At 39.0% G+C, this 22,755-nt stretch overlaps 1 protein-coding gene across 1 annotated transcript; it reads right to left on the reverse strand.

Annotated features, from left to right (window-relative positions):
* Window positions 1-7,736: 7,736 nt before the first annotated feature.
* Window positions 7,737-10,553, reverse strand: LOC112179418. Its single transcript, XM_040510096.1, has 2 exons — window positions 8,435-10,553; window positions 7,737-8,157 (listed from the first exon to the last, which is right to left on the reverse strand). Exon 1 carries the CDS (start codon window positions 10,320-10,322, stop codon window positions 9,684-9,686), a length of 639 nt encoding a protein of 212 aa, XP_040366030.1. The 5' UTR covers window positions 10,323-10,553; the 3' UTR covers window positions 7,737-8,157; window positions 8,435-9,683.
* Between the last annotated feature and the right edge of the window lie 12,202 nt (window positions 10,554-22,755).

Genomic DNA, 22,755 nt, shown 5'->3' on the forward strand with positions numbered 1-22,755 from the left:
ATTTGTTTCAATGTTTTGATTCTTGTCCTCTGCTTTATTTTCTTCAATTGCTGCTTAACTGGTATGCAAGCCATTTTATTTGACCTTGTGAATTGACTTTGTTGAAAAACCAGGATTAGTAGAGAGACTTTCTACCAATTATCTTGTACTGAAAGGCACTAGTGGCGTTTAATTTTCTTCAGTTGCTGCTTAAACTGTTTTCTGTAGTTGCATTCCCTTTCCTCTTTTTCAGGATATAAGATGGATACCCTCAACCCAAAATTTTTTTGACACGAGCAAGAAATGCTGCAATTTCAAGCTTTCGAGTGGCTAGACTTCCGGTGGTGCCGAATCTCGGAAAGTATTTGGTTGCCTCGATGAAGGAGCGATAGATGTAGAAATCATTTGCAGGGCATGCTGTGTCGTCCTTGTGTAGAAACAAGTTGTTGTAAAGCTTTTTGTTGATCAAAGTAGATACTGGATGAGCCTCAACTTCCCATGATGAGATGGAGAAAAGAAAGATGGTAGTGAGGAAGAAGAAGAAGGCTGAAGATGACAGCAAGACCGCAGCCATGGATTTAGGAGTTGTAGGTGATGATAGTTTGTCTTAATTGATAGAATATATACAAGAGGAAACCTTTTGTCATAAGTACGTGCCGCCGGCCAATTATATTATGGATTTAGTTTTTGTAAGACAATGAAGCAGCAGACACGGTATTAAGAGGAAGAGTATCTTCCTGATGTAATTTAAAGACTTGTTAATTGATCAAGTCTCATGTAGATGGCTAAAGACTTGGCATTAGTATTAGTGCGGAAAAAAAAATTCAGAAGAATATCTTCTCACCTACACTGTTAATTGGAGTAGGAGTGAAGAAGTCTTGTTAGAAGGCTGCTCTGGAAAAGTGGTTTAAGATGTGATCAGTTTGCGATGAAGAACAAATTTGTAAATTGGGTTTACAAGCAATAAATCCTAAAATGATAAATCTGGAGTCCACCAAAGAATTTGAGAAAAAACTCTTATTTTATTAAATTTAATATGATAAATTGATTCTAATACAAAGCATGATAGTGCTTATATAGGCATTCAAGACCTAAAATCATAATCTAATAAGAAATCATAAAGAATCCAAATTTAAAAGGAACTAAGAACCTAAAATAAAAAGAATCCTAAACAAATGTAAAAACTAGCCTAAAAATATTAAATCCCGAATCGGATAATTAAGACGACTCATTTTGGTCTAAATCTGTTAGGGCTCAATGAGTGAGTCTTGAAGATCTCGTCGTTCCCATTCTAGAAATGTATCATGCGTTTCAAATGGACATTTTGGTCAAAAGTTGATCAAGTCTGATTCACAATCAAAACCTGACTTTTCGCACGAGAAATCTGAAAAGTCTAAAACCAAATCTTCTTCAATATTTCAGTGGCTAGTAACCTCATTACGCGTGAGTTACCTATTTTCCAATTACTCTTTTTGACTCTACACACCACTTCTTTGCTTTTATGGTTTTTCAACTAAACTAAGCCCATTCTTGTCATATATCAGGGCGGGTACCTGCAAAAAATTCTTTGGTGCTTAAATCAATTTGTGCTTGAGATGCATGTAGTAAGTGAAATTAGATATGATTGCTTTGGAAATTATTCTATGCACCGACGATGTAAGTGACCCAACCCTTATAAAATAATCTCAACCCTTGATATTTATTATCAACTTTATTTTTAATAAACAAAAAATGTATTTAATGTAATCTAACCATTCATTTATGTTGGTGCAAGTGCACGGCGGTGCTCTGAATAATCTCTCAATTGTATGCAGCTCTCGCAAGTCACATATTAATGGATCCACAACCTTACCCTTAAAGACAATAAGGATAGAGTCGTTGTCTTGTTCATTGTGGGTTAGTGGGACTGGCTAGTTCGTCTTTGACCTGATTGCATTCAAGTAGTTCTGCCCTCAAGGAGTTTGGTTGATACTTGAGAGATTCTTCTCCGACTTATATCGAGGGGAAACCCACACTATAATTTTAACGAACCCCACAATTAGCAAGTTGACACAACCACTTACTTCTCAAAGTGGGAATGTCAACAATTTGCACATATGTCCGGGGGAAACTAAGAAGATTGTGGAACACGTTTGCATAGCTGCTTGATTGCAACCCACTTCATTTTAGTTGACTTTTGGACTTCTTTTTTGACAAATTTTTACAACACTTTATTACTGCATGTACGTACATGCATTGTAAAAATCCTTTAAAGTTTAAAGAATGAATTAAGTGTTAAAGGAAAAACACATTATGTGTCTTCGTCAAAGCAACTGACGAGGAGGGAATCAAAGAATTACAATCACAGCTCAATCAGCATTTAGTATCATTAATGTAATGGATATTTCCGTTATAATTCTATCCCTATATAAAGGGACCATGAAATGAAATTAGTAGACCAATTTCAATTGTCATTTTACTTTTACACGTTATCAGCACGCTCAAAGCAAATAGCCAAAAAAAAAAAAAAACCCCGCATCCTCACAGCCTCAGCCCCGTATCCTTGCAGCCTCAGTCTTGCGCGCGGCCTCCCACCTGCAGTGTCTGGCTCCGGCCTTGAAGAAGGACAAAAACCCAAAAGGAAGAAGACGCGAGAAAAAAGAAGAAGAAGAGGAAAACAAAAAAGAAAAGAAAAAAAAAAACAAGTGAGCCAGTCCAAAGAAAAGGCCCGGCCTAGAGAAAAAAACAATTTCTCAATTAAAAAAAAAAAAAAAGGTGACCCGGCCCAAAAAAAAAAAAAAAAAAAAAAACAAAAAAAAGGCCCTGAGGCCGAGAGAGAAAACAGAAAAAAAAAAAAAAACAAAAACAAGGCCCACTGCTGAAAAGAGAGAGGAAACGGCCCAGTTTTTTTTTTCAAGCCCAAAATACATCGCTACGCACGCCTGCATCAACACGCGCATGTGCTAGGATCGTTTTGTTTTCTCGAAATTAATTATGTTTTCTTTATTTTTATTTTACTATTTTAACCAAGCATTGATTTTTATTTTAAGCATGTTTTGTGATTTTATTTTACGCATGATATATTATTGCTATTATTTTTTTTTGTAGCATATATTTTTGTATATTTGTGATTTTTGAGCATGCATGCCATGTAATTTATTTTTGTATATGCTATGTTTTATTTATTATTAAATGTGCTATTGTTATTTCTAGAATGCAACATATACAATCCGTTTTGCCATGATAATGAAAATTCATGCGCATTATACACACACACACTTACCGTGATAAAGTATTTTCACATAGCATCGAAAAAAATGTGACCATTACGAATCTTGGTCTTGAAATCTAATTCATCTGTTTGGAAAATAATTCACGTGGATGTCTTTATGACTGCGTAATTTATTTCTTCTCTGTTGTTGTTTATGTAGATGGCTGATCCAACTAGACCTGAATTTGACATTTTGGACTCAGACGGACTTGAGTACCACCGTTGGGTTTCCGATGTAGAAACTGCCTTTGTGGCAAAAGACTACACTGCCACCATTACCAACCCCAAAGATGATGAACTATCTAATAAGGTGAAAGCAAATGCCTTAATGTTTCTGAGGCGACATATTGATCCTAGCCTACGCTGGGAGTACCTTCAGTTGAAGACACCCAAAGAACTATGGGATGCCCTTAAGGGACGTTTTGGGAACATTCATGACACCTTACTCCCAGAACTAACCGTTCAGTGGAATGAAATCCGCTTGCTTGACTATAAAAGGGTCAATGACTTCAACAAGGATATGTTGCGCCTCAAGGCACGTCTAAATTTCTGTGAAAAGGAACTCACAGAAGATGATATGATCCAGAAGACTCTTTCTACTTTTCCTACTTCAGCAATTACACTAGCAAACCAGTATAGGCTGGAGTATGACAACAAAAGAATCACAACATTCAATAAGCTGATCAACCTACTGCAAGTGGCTGAAAGGCATAATGAGGTTCTTTTGAACAACAATGCCAGGCCTGTTGGGACAAAGAAAATTCCCGAGGTTAATTATGGCAAAGTGAAAGGTAGAAAGAACCCCAATGCAAAGGGGATTGGACGTGCTGATCCCTACCCTCGTGGCAACAATGCACCACGTGGCAAGGGACGTTGGGGTCGTGATATGGGCCGTGGAGGCCCTCCCAATGTATGGCGCCGAGATGGTGGTGCTGGCCCTAGTGGTCATGGAAACAAGGTGCAAAGGGCACCTAAGAACCCTTCAGTCAAACAAGATAGAGTTGGCAATGAACCATGTTATAGGTGTGGAGTCATTGGGCATTGGTACAAGAACTGCCAAGCAAGCAACATAGTTGCAGCCACTTACAAGAGGTATAGGGAGTCTAAAGAACAAGAGACTCACTATATGGAAGAAGATGGTCATGACCCAGATGTCAACCTCACTATTGCAGACTTCAATGGCAACAAAGAACTTGCTCCGTCAATGGATGCTTCAGATTTTGAATAATCTGCTTTATTTATTTTTTAAAGACAGATGTGAAGGAGGCATAATGCCTCACTTTTAATTAGACTATTATTTGGTCTTAAAGTTTATTTCAATAATGGTTTGATGAATTAAAACAAGACCTTGATTTGATTATCGTTGGCTTATTAATAAATTTCGAATTTTATTCTGAAGCACTGAATTTATTCAAATTTATTTACTACACATATTTACATGGTTCGAAATAGCACTATAAAGATGTAAAGCAATACATCTAGAGAAAAATTATTAGAATGAAAAGATTATCATTCTACTAAAATAGAATACTCTAAAGAATATGAGACATATTTAAAGTCAAAAATGCTCTGTATGCACCAAGAGCTAATCGAACCTTGTTAAGTTTCAAAGATATTCATGCCAACGGTTATCATGTAAAAACACACTGTGAGAATGGAACTGAATACTTTTATATTACCTCTAATAAATGTGAAAGGAAACGCATTTTAGAAGAACTTATAAGTCAATCTAGTGGACTGTACCTCATTACGATTCGGATCATTGAATCATATACTGTCACCAACAATGAAATGTGGGACACTGACTCATACAGGCTTTGGCATGACCGCCTAAGGCATCCCGGTCATGACATGATGATCCGTATTTTAAAGAACTCATATGGACATCCCTTCTTTCAAGTGAAAAATAACATGGGAGAAAAATCCGCCACACTGCAAGGTGTCGGTTCTAGTACTGCTCAAATGCAGTCATTGCTTTCTGAAGTACCAGCAGCACTACCTCCCATTATGCCTCATTGACTAATTCAAACGCACATCACTCATTTTGCAAACCTTGCTCTTTAGCAAAAATAGGATCGAGACCTTCCTATGCTACAGACACAAAACAAAACATTCCATTCTTACAAAGGATACAAAGAGATATCTGTGGACCTATCCATCCAGAATGCGGACCATTCAAGTACTTTATGGTTCTGGTGGATGCTTCGACACGCTGGTCACATGTCGTTTTATTGTCCACAAGAAATGCTGCATTAGCACAGATTATACGGGCTCACCACCCTGATCACCCTATCAAGTCTATAAGGCTTGATAACGCTGGAGAGTTTACATTAAAAACATTTGATGATTATTACATGTCTATTGGGATCGAAGTAGAGCATCCTGTACCCTATGTGCATACACAAAATAGTCTCGCAGAAGCCACCATCAAAAGGCTACAGATGGTGGCTAGGGCATTGGTTATGCGCACCAACCTGCCTATATCTGCATGGGGTTATGCAATATTGCACGCAGCTTTACTTATTCGTTTCAGACTCACTGCTAGCCAACCATTTTCTGCGTACCAGTTGGTAACTGGATATGAGCCTGACCTTTCACACTTACGCATATTTGGTTGCACAGTACATGTGCCTATTACACCCCCATAGCGCACCAAAATGGGTCCTCAGAGACGATTAAGTATTTATGTTGGATACGAATCCCCAACAATTATCCGCTACTTGGAACCCTTGACAAGCGATCTCTTTACCGCTAGATTTGCGGATTGTCACTTTGATGAAACAGTCTTCCCGTCGTTAGGGGGAGATAGGAAAAAGGATTTTCCAAGGGAACGACAGGAATTGTCGTGGTTTGTGCCCACTCTGTCTCATTTTGATCCCCGCACTTCACAAAGTGAAAGTGAAGTGAAAAGAATAATCGATCTTCAGAACGTAGCAGATTCGATGCCTGATGCGTTTACTGATATCGTAAAAGTGACAAGATCACATATACCAGCTGCAAATGTGCCTGCAAGGTTAGAAGTCCCCAACAAGGGTCACGGTGCCGCAGATAGAGGCACTGCAACCACACTTAGTGGAGGTGTGGTTGAGGCCGTGGCTCCCCAAAGGAAGAGGGGGAGGCCACTTGGTTCGATTGACACTCACCCAAGGAAGAAGAGGGTGAGTAAGGCACAAACAGATCCATTAATCATCAATGTACAGAATCCCTCTCATGAGATTGTCTCTAATTACAGTTATGTCCATGAATCAATACTGGAGGACGGTCCAATGTTTGAAATGATTCCAAAGAACAAAGAAATCTCAATGGATTATGAGAGTGCGTATGAGTTGATAGAAAGGTCTTCCATACACATTGATGATGAATTTGCATACACTGTTGCTCAAGAAATCATAGAGCACGATGATATCGAACCACGACACTAACCTCCAATAGGTAGGTCTCATCACTCCTTCATGCAAACTCTTAATGGGCGGCTTTAATTAATGTATTGCTTATAATTGATAGACCAGAGACCCTCATTTATGTTTAGAGGCATTTGGACTAGAATAATGCTACGTGAACTATATTTTAGCATACCACATAGAGTACAGGATGAGTAAAGTTCTTGATCAATAGGAGCTGAGTCAAGCCAAGTCAGCTGGAGCCATCAGGGAACATCCCCCATCACCACTCTGGTTTTAGTTGCATTGTGTGCATTCAACCCCCTAGTGGAAGAACAAGCACAAGTGGACATGCACATGCAATGTGTATGACCGAAAGGAAGCTTTGAAACCATGATGCAACGGAAGAATCAGAAGCGTCAATTAGAACGCAAAGCAGAGAATTCCCAGTGGGACAATAACAACCGCAAGGATAAGTCAGAAATGAATGGCAATATATCAGGACATGCTGAATTGCATTGCACATGAATCACTTATCAGAGAATGGAACCAGGCAGCCAGCAGCAGCAGAACAAAGCTGTTGCCTCTAAAAGTTCCAGTGCCAAACAAATTGATCTGAATTGCCAACCGTAAGTAAGTCGGTTTAGGAACCCCATACTCAGAGATCTGTTTAGGCTTGTTAAAGCGGCCTCCTTCACCCAACCATCAGAACTTACACAAATGGAAGTTGCCTTACAAACATTGAGAACAACCTGGCTTTGCTTCTTGCTAGACTTGAGGGTCTTGGTCTTCCTTCCGTGCAGATTAGGCATCAAATGTGAAAGGGCCCAAAAAAAACAAAAAAAAGTTCTGATCATCTGTTGATAATAGGAAAATTCAAATTTCCATGTGCCAATGGCCCAATGAAAAATCTGGTAAGGAAAATTCAAAGAGTTTTGAGTCTGAGAGCCTCTTGTGGATTTGAGTATATGGAGCGGTTCCATGAGTGACTGGATCGAGAAACTTGGTTGGACAGTCATAGTAATGTAAGTGAAAGGACAATGAGAATCAAACTTTTTCCACATGATGAAGCTTCCTTGCCTGGTTCATCTGTATATGTTCAGTTACAATATATATTTCAATACTCATAAAGCTATAACTAGTAGGATAATTTCATTATATTCTTAAATTAGGAGCAGTTTGTCGATCAATACATGCATCCTTCCGTAGCAAAACATACAGATACTACTGAAAAAATCCTACTCCTGTAGAGGGCACTACAAAATACAGCTCTCCACGAGTTATCATACATATGAACAAAACCCACTGATTAGCAGACTAGTCACAGTGCTGGTGAACAGAGAGAGTTTACCAAACATGACAACAAGTACTTACTCTTTGCACACCAGCCTTAACGTGTCTTCTTCATGTACGCTCCATCTCTTTACTTTTCTCCTCTTAGCAAATCTTTTATCCTCATACTTTTTCAGTGGAGAAATAGCATTCCATTTTAAAGTAGGTAAATGAAGCGTGCCCTTACCTTCAGGTGATACCTAGCGAGTCATCCCACTGGAAAAACAAGTAAACCAAATTTATAAACAAACAGAACCACCACAAAATTTTTACAAACACCAGACCAACTCACAGATCCATCATAGAAACTACTGGGATTCCTTTTTACTGGAAGTAGAATATATGCATATACAAAATGCAAATGAAGTCCAAACAATAAACACCAGGAATCAACATCTCAATCATAACATTATATTGGCCATTTTGCCTATGTGCAACGTAGTAACTTAAAAGAGCTGGTCAGACTAGAACAGAACAATATGAACATAAATACCTTGTAAGTATGGGCAGTACTATTACGTTCCATCAACCCTGGTCGAGGACCACTATTCTGATTACTGCAACACAGATCTGCACGGTTGGGATCACCACTTCGAACATACTCTGTGCCCTTTCCCTTCTCAACGGACAGGTTGGATGCATCATTTTCTTTTCCAGGAGCTTGGGGCACATCGTTCTGATCACTGGAGGTCGGATTTCCATTAGTATCACTATTAGAATGATCAGGCCCAGTGGTCTTTTCAATAGATGGATTTTTTGTACCATCTTCTCCATTTACATGATTGACTTCCACCTCAGATCTTACAATTTCCGGCACGCGCAAATTATAAAGTAGTGGGTCTGTCACTACAGATTGTACAGCCATAACACTGGACTTAAGTTGTTCTTGCACTTTTCTAACTTCAGTGCTGGATACGTAATTATGTATGCCATCTGATGCATCTGTGCCGATATATTCAGCATCTCTAATCTTAAGTGGTCCATGCCTAAGTGCCCTGTTCCTTGGAATTTCTATAAAAGATAAAAAAGAGGACTCAAGAAACTGGACTACAAAATTTGAAACTCAAGCATGTGTAATAATGAAGCAAACTATTAAACAGGAGCATATTCAAATCTTCAGTTAGATGGGGCTCGCATAACAGAGACCGAGCTGTATATTTGGTATCATGAAACAGCACAGAACAAACCAATACAGAGAGCCCTCTCAACAATACAGAAACTGATGTCACTGAAATATCCCTCTCTGCTATTGAAAAAGAGAATACCTTTCTCTTTTCTTGCAGGTTCAAAACTGAGGACACCACAGTTCACATTAAGCGGTGACGTCCCTTCCTCCACTACCCGCAAAACACCGTCCATAGAATGGTAACCCAACAGAGACCCAAACTTGGAAAAAGCCACAGTCATATCACCCACATTAGTATCATTTTCCACTCGCCGCGCTTCCCATTTAGAACTATCACCACCAACATTAGCTCCATTCACCCTTCGCGCCTTTACTCCATACCCATCACTAACATTAGCCCCATTTTCCCTTTGCCCATTCAACTCTTTCCCAACACCCAAATCAGCCCCTTTTGTCAATGGCACCTCCACCCCAGTCCAAATCAGACCCATGACCAACCTTAGTATCACTCTCTATTTGCACCTCCGGTTTAGACCCATCACCCTCATTATCCCCATTGACCTCCAATTTGGAACCATCATCCAAATCAGCCCCATTTGCTACCTGTACCTCCAGTTCATTCCCATTCACCATCACCTACATTACCATCACCCTCACCTAAACTTTCCTCAACCATATGAAATCTAACGGCCCAATTAAGAAAAGGAGGACCAATCACAGCCCAAGCATACTTCCCAACCAATCTCAGCGCATCATTTCTAGTATTCATCCTCGCTAGCTTTTTCGACACATTCCTATCCCAAATCGCAGCCTCCACCTCATATTTTCTCTCTTTCAACTCCGCCAAAACCAGCTCGCTCCCCTCACTCTCCTCCAAAACCCTAACCCTAACCCTACCTCTCCAAATCCGATCCACAGCCTCAAAGTACTTCCGTCCGAAGCAAACCAAGAACTTGACCGTGCACTCCGTCGCGACGGCGCAGTACGCCGCCCTCATGGCCTCCGTGGTCTGAAACCCTTGGCCGCGGTCCAAAGCCTCGATGGACTCCAGGGCTTCGAGGATCGCTTCGGTGACTGAAGCGTCGTCGTAGATTGCGGACTCGATTGTTCGGAGGAGGACGGTCTTCTTCAACCGCCAGTCGTGGCGGTTCTGGAGCGGCGCGACGGCAAGGAGTCGCTTGGCGATGGTCTCGTTGTGGCGGTCACGGAGGAGAAACTCCTGGACCCACCACGAAATGTCGACGTCTAAGTCCATTACGGCACCGGAATCGGAGAATTGGGGTTTCAGTGAGGGTATTTGCGAGACGTTAAGAGGGTTTTGAATTTTGGGGACGACAATGATGTGGTTTCCAATGGAAAGTTCTCCGCTTTGAATTTGGAGGCAATGAGCTTGAGAGTTTTGGCCCACGCACGTGAGTTGCACGAGTCCTTTTCTCACCTGTAATTGGGTGGGCGATTTTATGCCCACACCGCACCCAACCGCATAAAAGCGGTTCGGTTGCTGTTCCAAGTCATAAACCGCCCGATTTAAACCGACCCACACCAAATTTATTTTATTTCTCTATTGATGGAACTGTTTGTTTTTAATATATAAGAAACCCATTTTTGTTTAGATTTGCAGTTTGCAAGTTGCTATGTTTGCTTGATAATTGATATATATATATATATATATATATATATATATATATATATATATATATATACAGATCCTATCCAGAGCGAGGCATCGCTTTGAAATTTCAGAGCGAGGTTAGGGTTTAGGGTCACTTTTCGGTCGCATATCCACATCTCAACCGTTCAGTTTCTAGGTACTAATGTATAGATCATCTCTGCAAAATTTCAGCCAAATTGATGGTCGTTAAGGCATTGATAACTGCCTTAAACCTAGTACGGTTCAGGTTGGACAGATTCAGTTCGTCCATTGGTTTAAGAGAGTTAGATACCTTAAAGACCATCAATTTCGTTGAAATTTTGCAGAGATGATCTATACATTAGTACCTAAAAACTGAACGGTTGAGATGTGGATATGCGACCGAAAAGTGACCCTAAACTCTAACCTCGCTCTGAAATTTCAAAGCGATGCCTCGCTCTGGATAGGATCTGTATATATATATATATATATATATATATATATATATATATATAGTGTGTGTGTGTGTGTGTGTGTGTGTGATGCAGAACGGATGGCAGCCCAATTCGAAGAACAGTTGGATCGTGCTAAAGGAGGAAAACAAAAAGTGACTAGTAGACACGAAACAGCTCGGTGTCCGATTGGGACGTACCTTCCCTTTCCGGAAAGGGAATCGCGCTAGAAAGAAGACTCATAGCTTAGCTATGAGCTATGGCCTTTTTCGGGCTTTCGGGGTCGTTTAGGACCTCAAAACTGCATTTTTCTATTTTCAAAGTTTTGGTTTTTTCTAGTTATTTTTGGGTTGTTTTCGTTTTTACCCATGGGCTTTAGGGTTTCATTGTTAGTCGCCCTAGGGTTACTTTCCTCTTATTTAAACAGCCGCTTGCGGCTGCAGAACCTATCTTTCATCTTATTATCAATCAAAATTGAGAGTTTTCTCTTTTATCTCTGGTGGACTCCAGAATCTTTATTTTAGGTTTATTGCTTGTAAACCTAGTTTATCTTTCCGACTGCGTCAGGTGGTATCAAAGGCAGGTCTTCCCTGTCTCTTTTATTTGCCTTAGTAGCAATGGGCGAAGTTACGAAATCAGATATTGAAGCTCTTACAACAGCGTTTACCGCTGCCATCAATTCCATGAATAGTCAGATTGGAGAAATTCGTGGATTGTTGGGTGAGAGGAACAACAACAACAAATCGGAAGAGAGGCGGGGAAGGAGGCCAGCGAGTTAGGGCTCCATGTGGTGAAGTTGTTGTTAATACTTCAGAGTTTAAGTCTGAAGAAGAAATTGTGCAACATGAACACCAAGGACAAGCTGACCAGGATTACAAAGTCAAGGCCGAGATTCCTTTCTTTTCAGGCAACTTGGGTGTAGAAGATTATCTGGATTGGCAGTTTCAGGTGGACAGATTCTTTGAGATTATGGAAGTGCCTGAACATAGGCAGGTTAAGCATGTTGCCTGAAGATTGAAGAGTACTGCTGCAGTTTGGTGGGATAAATTGTAGAACACTCGAAAGAAGCAAAGGATGGTGTTAGAACATGGCGAAGAATGAAGCAGTTGATGATGGAGAGATTCTTGCCAGATGATTATGAGCAGATTCTGTACAGGTTGTATATTGAATGCGTCCAGGGAACTAGGACAGTGGCTGAGTACACCGCTGAGTTCCTATGCTACTCAGAGCGTAATGAGTTAGGAGAAACTGAAGGCCAGAAGGTGCCAGTGGGCTGAAGCCTTTCATTCAGGAGAAAATTGGGTTAGTCACTATGTGGACTGTGGCAGAAGATTCAAACCTAGCATTGAAGGCGGAGTTGTTAGAGAAGCCTTCACGAGCTTCTTCTTTTCAGAGATATAACTACCAAAGGAGCACAGATTTGGTTAACTCCTCAATTGACAAGGGTAAAACCACACTGGAAAAAACAGAAAAATGCAGTTTTGAGGCCCTAAACGACCCCGAAAACCAGAAAAATACCACAGCTCATAGCTATGCTATGAGTCTTGTTTCTAGCGCGATTCCCTTTCCGGAAAGGTAAAGCACGTCCCAATGGAACACCGAGCTGTTTCGTGTCTACTAGTCACTTTTCGTTTTCCTCCTTTAGCACGATCCAACTGTTCTTCGAATTGGGTTGCCATCCGTTCTGCATCAGTGTGTGTGGGTTTGTTAAGTGTTCAAATATGGTTTTTCTGCTAGTTGCTTGATATTTGGGTGACATTTGCAGATTTATTGTGTGGTCAAATACGGTCTTTCTACAGGCTGTAATGGACTAAAATTAAGCACCCACACAATCTAAAATGGAACCACTGCATAAATCTACATTTGGGAGCTCGTGCTCTCTGTCCTTTCCTTGTTAGTGTTCTTTACAAGAAAACAGAATAAGAAACTAGGCCAAAACCGTTCTCAATGAAAAATAAGAACAAATCAATGCATTAAATAAAAGAGAGCAAGTTGATACTCTGAAAGTACTAGGATGGATATCGTTTAAGCCTAGAGGAGGGTGAATAGGCTTAGATGAAAATTAAGCTCAATTTTAACTTGAATAAAATTACCAAACTGCAGTAAGGGGATTGCAGATGCCTATCAATCCTTGTGACCCAGGTTTTGTGTTTTCAAAATTAATCGTGAAGAGAGCAACACACAATTAAGAAGGCACAGCAGAAATAAATAACTTAAAAAAAAAAATTTTAATAGAGGATTAGGCGATATTAGTTCCTCTGCGACAGCTGATTTGGGGTGACTGGCACCCACCCGCAATCTCGAAAGAAAGGGGGCCATCGCAACTGATACGCTCAAAGCAAGCGCATAATTTAACCCTAAAAATATCATTAGTAGTATAAGCAAGTAGGGATCGTTCTATTCCGGGGATTGAGGGTACACCTGTCATTGTGGGACAAATAAAGAATTAAAATAAGAACAGAGTAAATTATTTACAAGAATAAAATAAAGTATATACATAATTACGAAATTAAGGAGGGATTTAGGTTTTGGTTTTCGGAAATAAACTAAGTAAAGAAAACAAAGAAAACTAAAAACATAATTACGCGAATGGAATGAGAGAACAAAGATCAAAACCGAAATTATAATCAAATTCGATTCAACCCTAATATTGTTCATCTAAGTCATGAGAAAGGAGTTGATCATGTGAAATATTCGAAAGCAAATAATTTCCCATTTTTTACTTTTCAATGCTAATTAACCTAAGTGAAAGCACAAAGATTAATCCTATCAAACATGTAATCAAGCCCTAGAAAGCTAGTCAATCATGACACGTTTAACGCATGAAACACATAGAAAGGCTATCAACTCAAGTGTGCAACTTAGTATGAAAAAGTCCACCTAATTGCAATCCTCTTTAATTAAATTCGGTTTTTGTCCAAAACCTTTACTACTTCGATTCAAGTTACACAAAACAAAAAGTTGATTTCATGTTCTTAAATCTAGCACCATTCATATCAAAACCCTAAGTGTTTCAAACCACATAAGATTAAAATACAAAAGATATCTATAAAGCAAATTTAATTAAACAAACTCACATAAGCAACTCTCGAATTACAATAACAGAATCTGAAAATTTCATTCAATCATATAAAATTTCAGAATTGAAAATTTTGTTCAAACATAAACGTCAACTAGTACATAACCAACGAATTCGAAACAAGGTTTACAAAGGAGAGGTCGAATTACACCGTGGATGGAAGATGAAGATGGATGATTAACGTTATGGTCTCTTGAAACTCGAAAGCAAGCTTCAAGGATGGGGATGGATGGTGGTGCTCACGGCTTCTTCTTCTTCCTTTGGCCTTGCTTGATCCCGTGGAGATGACTAGAGGATGGAGAGAGGAAGAGAAAAGCTCACGGCTATGCTAGGTATTTTCTGAATTTTTCTAAAGTGTAAAACGTAAAGGAGAGGACCCCCTCAACGTCAAAGAGGGGAGTATATATAGGAGCACGGCTAGGGTTCACAAAGCAATCAGAAATTTCCACATAGCTTCCACCAATGAGAATTCGCCAAGTAAGCTTTGTGATGTGGTCCAACCAATCATATAATGCCAAGTAAGCCTTGTGATGTGTTCCAACCAATCAAAATTCTTTAAAATACCTCCCTAATATTTAATTGTCGAATTTCCTTGAAATTATTCTGATTTTCTTCATGAATTTCGGCCAACATTCCTTTAGGGAATTTAGGGATGAATCTAGATGCCTTTTTAGCTTTTCCTTGGTGCACACATATTTTCCTTCCATAAATACCTCCCTTGAATCTCTCTTGGCGGCATCTCCTTGATTATTTCTGATTTTCACGTTGGCAATCACACCAAATTATTCCTCCAACAATATTTCTTTCCATAAAAGTCTCCCAAGAAAATCTCTCCTTGAAATCCTCAATCAATCATCTTTAATTCCCACGTTGTCACCTTGTTTTTCCTTAAGTATTACACAGCAAATTTAATCCCCAAGGAAAATATATTTTCCTTTTTAAAAACTCTTCCTTGATTTCCTCTTGCTTTGGACGGCAAAACTCTTAAGTCTCCACATTTTTCTCTTGACGTCACAAAAACCCTAGCTCACATGGGCCTTCCTCCATTTTTGCCGAAAATCCAAGCCTCTTGATAATTCTTGGGCTTCTTGCGTCACCTTCTTGCCATGTCATCTTCTAGAGTCTTCAAGAAGCTTCTCTCATGCCATGTCACTTAATTAATTCGATTTCCATTCTTGGTTGGCTCAAGAGTCTTGTTTTGGCAGGCTTTCCTTTTCTGGACAGGGTTTCCTGGTTGAAACAGGAAAGCTTCTTTTCTTCATTTCAGCTCATTTATGCAGCCCTTAGTGGCTTGTCTTTACTCCCTCCAACGTTGGCTAGCTTCTCTTTCCATTTATGAGCTCATTTCAGCTCATTTATTCCAAAGTCCTGAAAATAGAAACTGTTACCAAAAATAGAAACTTTCCTAAAATGAAAAACGGAAACTTTCCTAAACTAAAATGGGAAACTTTCTAAAAAATGAGAAATAGAAACTACAAAACGGAAACTTTCTACAATTAGGAACTTTCCCAATCAAAGAATGGAAACTTTCCTAAACAGGGTTTTAATAAGGAAATAACGCAAGAAATGTAGGGAAAAGCAAGTAAAACGTCGCATTAAAATGCTCCTATCTGCAACCGGAAACCCACCGCAATCTTGAAATAAATAACTCAAACACAAAAGATTTGCTGATGCAGTAAAACCCTCAAATCGAGGTAACAACTGCGGGCCTTAATTCCTGAAGGCCAACTGTAAAGCCACTCACCAAGTGAATATGAACAAGCAAATATGAACTTACAACCAACGCGAATAGCTTTGACCTCGGCTATTTATGACTAGACTCCTCTAGATGGTTGAACGAACACCACCTTATTTTTCTCCACCTTCAGAACTGCTTCCACTAGTCTCTTTAACCTTGACACATGAACTATGCACGACATGCACTTCCTCCCAACTGATCTTGTGGGGTTCTCAGATATGCAGATGATTTGAATGATATGAAGGTGTTTTATTGACTTATCAACTCACTTCAACATGGAACAAGTGAATTCATAGTTCTTAATAAAGCTCATGAGTTTTTTTATGAATGAAAAAAACTCTCTCAACTAATAATGGACGCACAATATAATCTTCACAAGCGTCAGAGAAAGAAAATACTTTTCTCCTATATGTATGCGCGCAGCAAACATCCCAAGACATCTAGACCTAATTGACTTCTATTAGGAAAGAAATATTCCTAAAAAATATCTAAGTAATAAAAACTTATTTTTATCCCTAAATGAAATGTTATGCATAACTAATCAAATCAATCAAATAAAGGATTGAATCAAACATATGATTGATTTCAATTGAAACTCGTCCATAATTGCAAACTAATTAATCACGCACATTTACCTTTCAGACTACTTTGAGATTGAAACATAGTCTTCAATCTCTTCATGCAATCACGTAAGAAACAAACACGCTATATGAGATGCAATGAATGAATTACCTTTTCAAAGAATCATTTAGGATCAGTTGGGGTCTTGATCTTCATCTTGTGATTCAATCACTTTAGTCTTTACTTCAGTACTCACACAGTTCTAACCTAGGCCTATGACTCATTATTTTGTATAGGGAATGCCAATACACAGAATTCTTATACTAACATACTTTAATGTTGGAGCGTGACATAGGTACATGTTAAAGAGAATCAATAAGAAACTCTTGATGAAAAATCATGATCAAGATTTAAATAAGAATTTGCCTCTCTAACGATAACGCCATATTTAGCTCACGTGCATAACATTTTTTTTTTGAGAATGTGGGACTTAAACACATTCTTTTGATTTATAGCATAGAGGGAATTTTCCAATTAACTCTTGCACACGTTTTGAGTTTGAAAGTAACTAAGAGCATCTTTAGCAATTTTAGCCATTTTTTAGTTAAATTTTAGCCAAAATAGCTTAAAAGTCATTTTAGTTAGAGCATCTTTAGCAGACTCTCTATTTTGGCTCCTTAGTTATTTTGGAGAGCATGTTTAGCTTTTTATCTATTTTAGCAGCTACACTAGACTCCTAAGTGGCTCTCCTTTATAACTTTTAGCCATCTCGCTCCTAAATATAGAGAGCGAGATGAGGCTCTCTATAATTTAAAACATTCCTTTTAAATTATTTTATGTAATTTATAGATACATTTAAACTATTTAGTCTTTATTTAAAAAATAATATAAATTCAAAACTAGCTAAAATAGAGAGTACTGATGTAGACATATTTCTAAAGTTGCTAGCTAAAATGACTTTTTAGCTACTTTGGCTAAAATTTGACTCAAAAATGGCTAGCATTGCTAAAGATGCTAGCCACTTTAGAAATAGGTTTGCATCAGTTCTCTCTCTTTTAGCTAGATTTAATTTTATATTATTTATTGAATGATGAAAAAAATAGTTGAAATATATTTATAAATTACGTACAATAATGACTTAAAAGGAATGTTTTAAATTAACGAAAATAATAAAGAGCCTTATCTCACTCTCTATATTTAGGAGCGAGATAGCTAAAAGTTAAAATGGAGAGCCACTTAGAGCATCTTTAGCAATGCTAGCCATTTTTGAGTCAAATTTTAACCAAAGTAGCTAAAAAGTCATTTTAGCTAACCACTTTAGAAATACGTGTGCATCAATGCTCTCTATTTTAGCTAGTTTTGAATTTATATTATTTTATAAATGAAGATTAAATTGTTTAAATGTACTTACAAATTACATAAAATGACTTAAAAAGAAGGATTAAATACTGCTTACTCCCTATACTTATAGGGTTTCATCATTTTAGTCCCTGACCTTCGAATTTCACCTAAAAAGTCCCTGAACTCTCAATTTCCTCCAAATTCGTCCATGCCGTCAATCCTCCGTCCAAGACTCCGTTATCTCGCTGACGTGGCGGTCATTTCCATGCTAAAAGTCTATTATACCCTCACTTACTCTTTTTTTTTTAATTAATTTTTTTCTCTCTCTCTTTTCTGTTTGTTTTTTTTTTTTTACCTCTTCTTCTTCCACATCTCTCCTCTCCTCTGTTTATCTCAGTCTATTATCTGGAAGCTCTCATCCTCCGGCATCTTTCTCGCTGGACTGAGAATGTGCATACCCATGACCAGAATCATCTGAAAATTACCATAACAACAAACAAACCACTTATCAACTCCAATCAACACCATTGGGATCAGAGATAATATCATAAATCCAACCTAATCACATATTCACTACTCAGTTCAATTATTGATTAAACCCAAACAAATCATAATCTCAACGAATCAAGAATCAGTTAAACTTGATAATTCAACAATTCATATACAATTCCACATTCACGCACAGCAAAATTCACAACCAGGACCCTTTTTTTGGCAAATCCAGTTACAACAAAAAACCGAGATCTAACCCAATCAGACGGGGAACTGAGCAACACCAAGCCTCAATTACTATCGGACCCGTCTTCTTCAAAGAAGATTTAAACATCGATTGCATTTATTTCATACAAAACACATCAACCCCTCTCAAGCAGATTTGAACTTCTAAAACATGAACATAGAATAGAGAAATCCAAGTAAAAGAGATACCATCATAGGTAGTGCCACACTGCAAGCAAACTTTGCCCCTCTCCTTGACATCATCATCGAAACAAGCCCTGCAGAAATTTAAAGGGACCCAAGTGAGCGATCTCTCTGAATTTAGAGACCCAGAAACACCAAAATGGCCAAGTGAGCAAAATCCGTAGCAAATGGAGCTCAAAGCATCAATCTTTTACCCAATGTCTCCAAACCAGTGGTTAATCCGTACTCAGAACTGTACCAGACTATTCATCGAGCTGCAGACCCGATGCTCAAAGACCACCACGACGTCTTCTCCTGTCGTCGTTCCTCTATGCAGACCACCGGCGCTCTGACCATCGATGTTCGACCCAAATTCCCACGATACCAGATCGGACCCGGCTTTTCCTGCGCCTGTGCTGACCCACCAGATCGAATCTTTTGACGTCGACAACTGCTAACATCGTTTCACACCGGAAAACCAAGAGCCGGCAAAAGTTGAAGAAGTAGAAGATGGAGAAGAAGACAGCAAAGGATTCATTTTAAAGTTGCCGATTGAATCCCATCGACGGCCTTGTTGTCGTCTTCGAGAAGCTGAAGCTAAGACTCCAAAGCCTTCTTGTTGAACTCGATGCCGCCGATTTGCAGCCGAGTGAAGAGGTCCCGGATAAAGAGGCTGAGATTCTCTTTATCCGACCCAAACCCAGAGGCGACAAAACGATGGAGGGACGCGGCGGATCTGAGCAGCCGTTGACCTTGGAGGGATTGGTGTTGTCTTTGACCTTGAAGAGGACGATGTGCTCGACGACGGGGAATGACGACATGGTAATGGTGGCGATTTTGGAGAAAGAGAGGTGGTGGTGTTTGGGAGGTGAGAGAGAGCGAGAGAATGGAAGAGGGAGTGGCCTTGAGACACAGAGTCGCCCGTCATGTCTAGAGAGAGAAATGAAATCGGGGGTTTTGAGTAGGTGAGGAAGAAGAGAAATGAAATCTGGGTGATGGAGGGCAGCTCCGATACTAGATTGGAGCTTTGTCAGAAGAGGATGTAAAGAGGAAAAAGAAAAAATAAATAAAAAAAGAGAGAATTTTTTTTTAAGTTAAAAAAAAAAAATTAAGTGAGGGTAAAATAGACATTTTGGCATAAAATGGGCTTCACGTCAGCAAATTAACGGATAATTTGGACAGAGCTTGACGACAGGGACGAATTGGGAGGAAATTGAGAGTTCAGGGACTTTTTAGGTGAAATTCGAAGGTCAGGGACTGAAACGATGAAACCCTATAAGTATAGGGAGTAAACAGTAATTAACTCTAAAAAAAATGTTTTAAATTATAAAGAGTCTCATCTCGCTCTCTATATTTAGAAGCGACATAGCTAAAAGTTATAATAGAGAGCCACTTAAGAGTCTAGTGCAGCTGCTAAAATTGATAAAAGGTTAAACATGCTCTCCAAAATAGCTAAGAAGCTAAGATAGAGAGTTTACTAAAGATACTTTAACCACAAGCATCGAATCCATTTCGAGCCATAGATGGCACCAACCCTACAAAAGGTTATTTTGATGGGTTCAATTGCTGCCAACAGGTCCACATCAATAGCGTAATTGACACGTACCTTGTAAGAGTAAGAGCATTTCCACCAACGACCTAGCTACCCTGTTGCCAGCTGGGTTTAGTTCTGGGGCTAAAAATAAATAAATAAAAATTTGAAAACCCAAGTCCAGTGGTAAATCTGTTCTATGTCTCATCTAGAGCATGGCCAAATTGCCATGTTGGCCCAAGACGAAGGCCACTAATCTCAGCTGAAGCAAGGGGTTGGTTGACGTACTAAACTATACACCTGATGGTGTGATGAGCTGTAACGGCTTGATGACATGGCCGGTGACCATTGGTGGCCTGAAACCATTGGTAACCATTGGTGGCTTGATGACATGACCGTCGGCAATCTCGGCCATTAGGTCTGTTTTATTTTCAAAATAGACGGCCTGCATTTTTCAAAACCCCAATGGTAAGAAATTAATTAAAAAATTCTTTAAAATGATCAGAAAAAAATTTCTATAATTGGTGGCATTCAAAGGGCCAGAGATAGACATGAAAATCCTTTTTTGATTAATCTGGAAGCTGATCTTATTCAGGAATATGAGACCATCAGAGATCAAGAGAACATTTTCTGGAGACAAAAATCCAGAGACAAATGGCTGCAAGGTGGAGATAGAAATACTAGGTTCTTCCATCTAACCACTCTTGTTAGAAGAAGGAAAAATAAAATTGAGGGCTTATTTGATAAGAATGGTAACTGGTTCACTGATTCTGCCACTATGAAAAAAAATCTCTGTTGATTTTTTTGTTGATCTATTCTCTCTTAAAGATATTGATGATATCAGATTTATCACTCCTTGGTTGTTCCCTACTATCGATCAGGTCACCTTCGATAACATCTGTAAGCCTATTACTTTGTTGGAGGTCAAAGAGTCTTTGTTTGCTATTGGTGGCCTCAAAGCTCCTGGCCATGATGGTTTTCCTGCCATCTTTTATCAGAATCATTGGCAAACCTATTCTAGTGAAATTTTTCAAGTTGTTCATGATGCTTTTAGTTCCTGTAAAATCCCCCTGGCCTGAATCATACTATCATTTCTCTCATTCCTAAAATTGATGGCCCTCAGCATATGGCTAACTTTAGACCCATCAGCTTGTGCACTACCATCTATAAAGTCATCTCCAAGATCATTGTTGCTCGTATAAGGCCCTTGATGCAGCACTTAATCAGCCCTAATCAAGTAAGTTATGTTCCTGGCAAGCACATTTCTGATAATGTTATGATTGCTCAAGAAATGCTTTTTAAATTCAGAAGATCTTCTGGAAATTTGGGCTTTTTTGCTTGGAAGGTTGATTTATCTAAAGCTTATGATAGATTGAGATGGGACTTCATTGAGATGGTTTTATATGAAGCTCAATTTCCTCAGTCTCTTGTTAAACTCATTATGCACTACATTACATCAACTAGTTTTCAGATTTGTTTTAATGGAGAGTTGACTTGCTCTTTTGAAGCTCAAAGAGGCATTAGGCAAGGTGACCCTCTCTCACCTTATATTTTTATTCTTTGTATGGAAAAGCTCTCACATCTTATTCAATCTTGTGTGGACATTGGAAATTGGAAACTTGTTAGAGCTTCTAAATTTGGACCTAAGATTTCGCATCTTTTCTTTACTGATGATTTAATGCTATTTGCTGAGGCTTCTTCTTATCAGGCTAGTATTCTTAAAAATTGTCTTGATCTGTTTTGTTCCCTCTTTGGACAAGCTGTCAGCTTTGAAAAATCCTTGATATATTGCTCCCCAAATACTTGTAAGGAGACTGCTGTTGAAGTAAGTAAAATTTGTGGGTCTTCTTTGACAAATGATCTTGGCAAATATTTAGGTATGCCCCTCATCCATTCCAGAGTCCATAAACACACCTATGCTGGTATTTTTGACAAGATCCAATGTAGACTTTCTAGTTGGAAAAGCAAGGTTTTGAGTATGGCTGGCAGGTTGGTTTTGGTGCAATCTGTCACCTCTGCTATCCCTAACTATGCCATGCAAACTGCTATGCTGCTCATAAGTCTATGTGACAAAATTGACAAGATTAATAGAGACTTTATCTGGGGTGACACTATTGAGAAGAAGAAGGTCCACTTAGTAAATTGGGACACTATCTGCCAGCCAAAACAGTTGGGGGGGTCTTGGAATAAAAAAGACAGCTGAGATGAATCAAGCCATGCTTGCTAAGGCTAGCTGGAGGATCTTTCAAAAGGATACTGGACTTTGGGCCTCTATGTATGCTGCAAAGTATTTGCAAGGCTCCAATATTACTGATGAAAGCTATAAACCTCCTCCTGATTGTTCCAGTACTTGGAGAAGCATCTCTCATGGTGCTATGTTGTTGAGAAAATGTTTAAAATGGCGTATTGGGGAGGGCAATTCTATTAGGTTTTGGCTGGATCTTTGGCTTCTCCCT

This window comes from Rosa chinensis, chromosome 7, assembly GCF_002994745.2.
Source record: "Rosa chinensis cultivar Old Blush chromosome 7, RchiOBHm-V2, whole genome shotgun sequence".
In the NCBI taxonomy this organism is placed as follows: domain Eukaryota; kingdom Viridiplantae; phylum Streptophyta; class Magnoliopsida; order Rosales; family Rosaceae; genus Rosa; species Rosa chinensis.

Bases quoted from the DNA above. Each gene is read 5' to 3' on its own strand.
- LOC112179418 (XM_040510096.1), bottom strand. From the start codon at position 10,322: ATGGACTTAGACGTCGACATTTCGTGGTGGGTCCAGGAGTTTCTCCTC.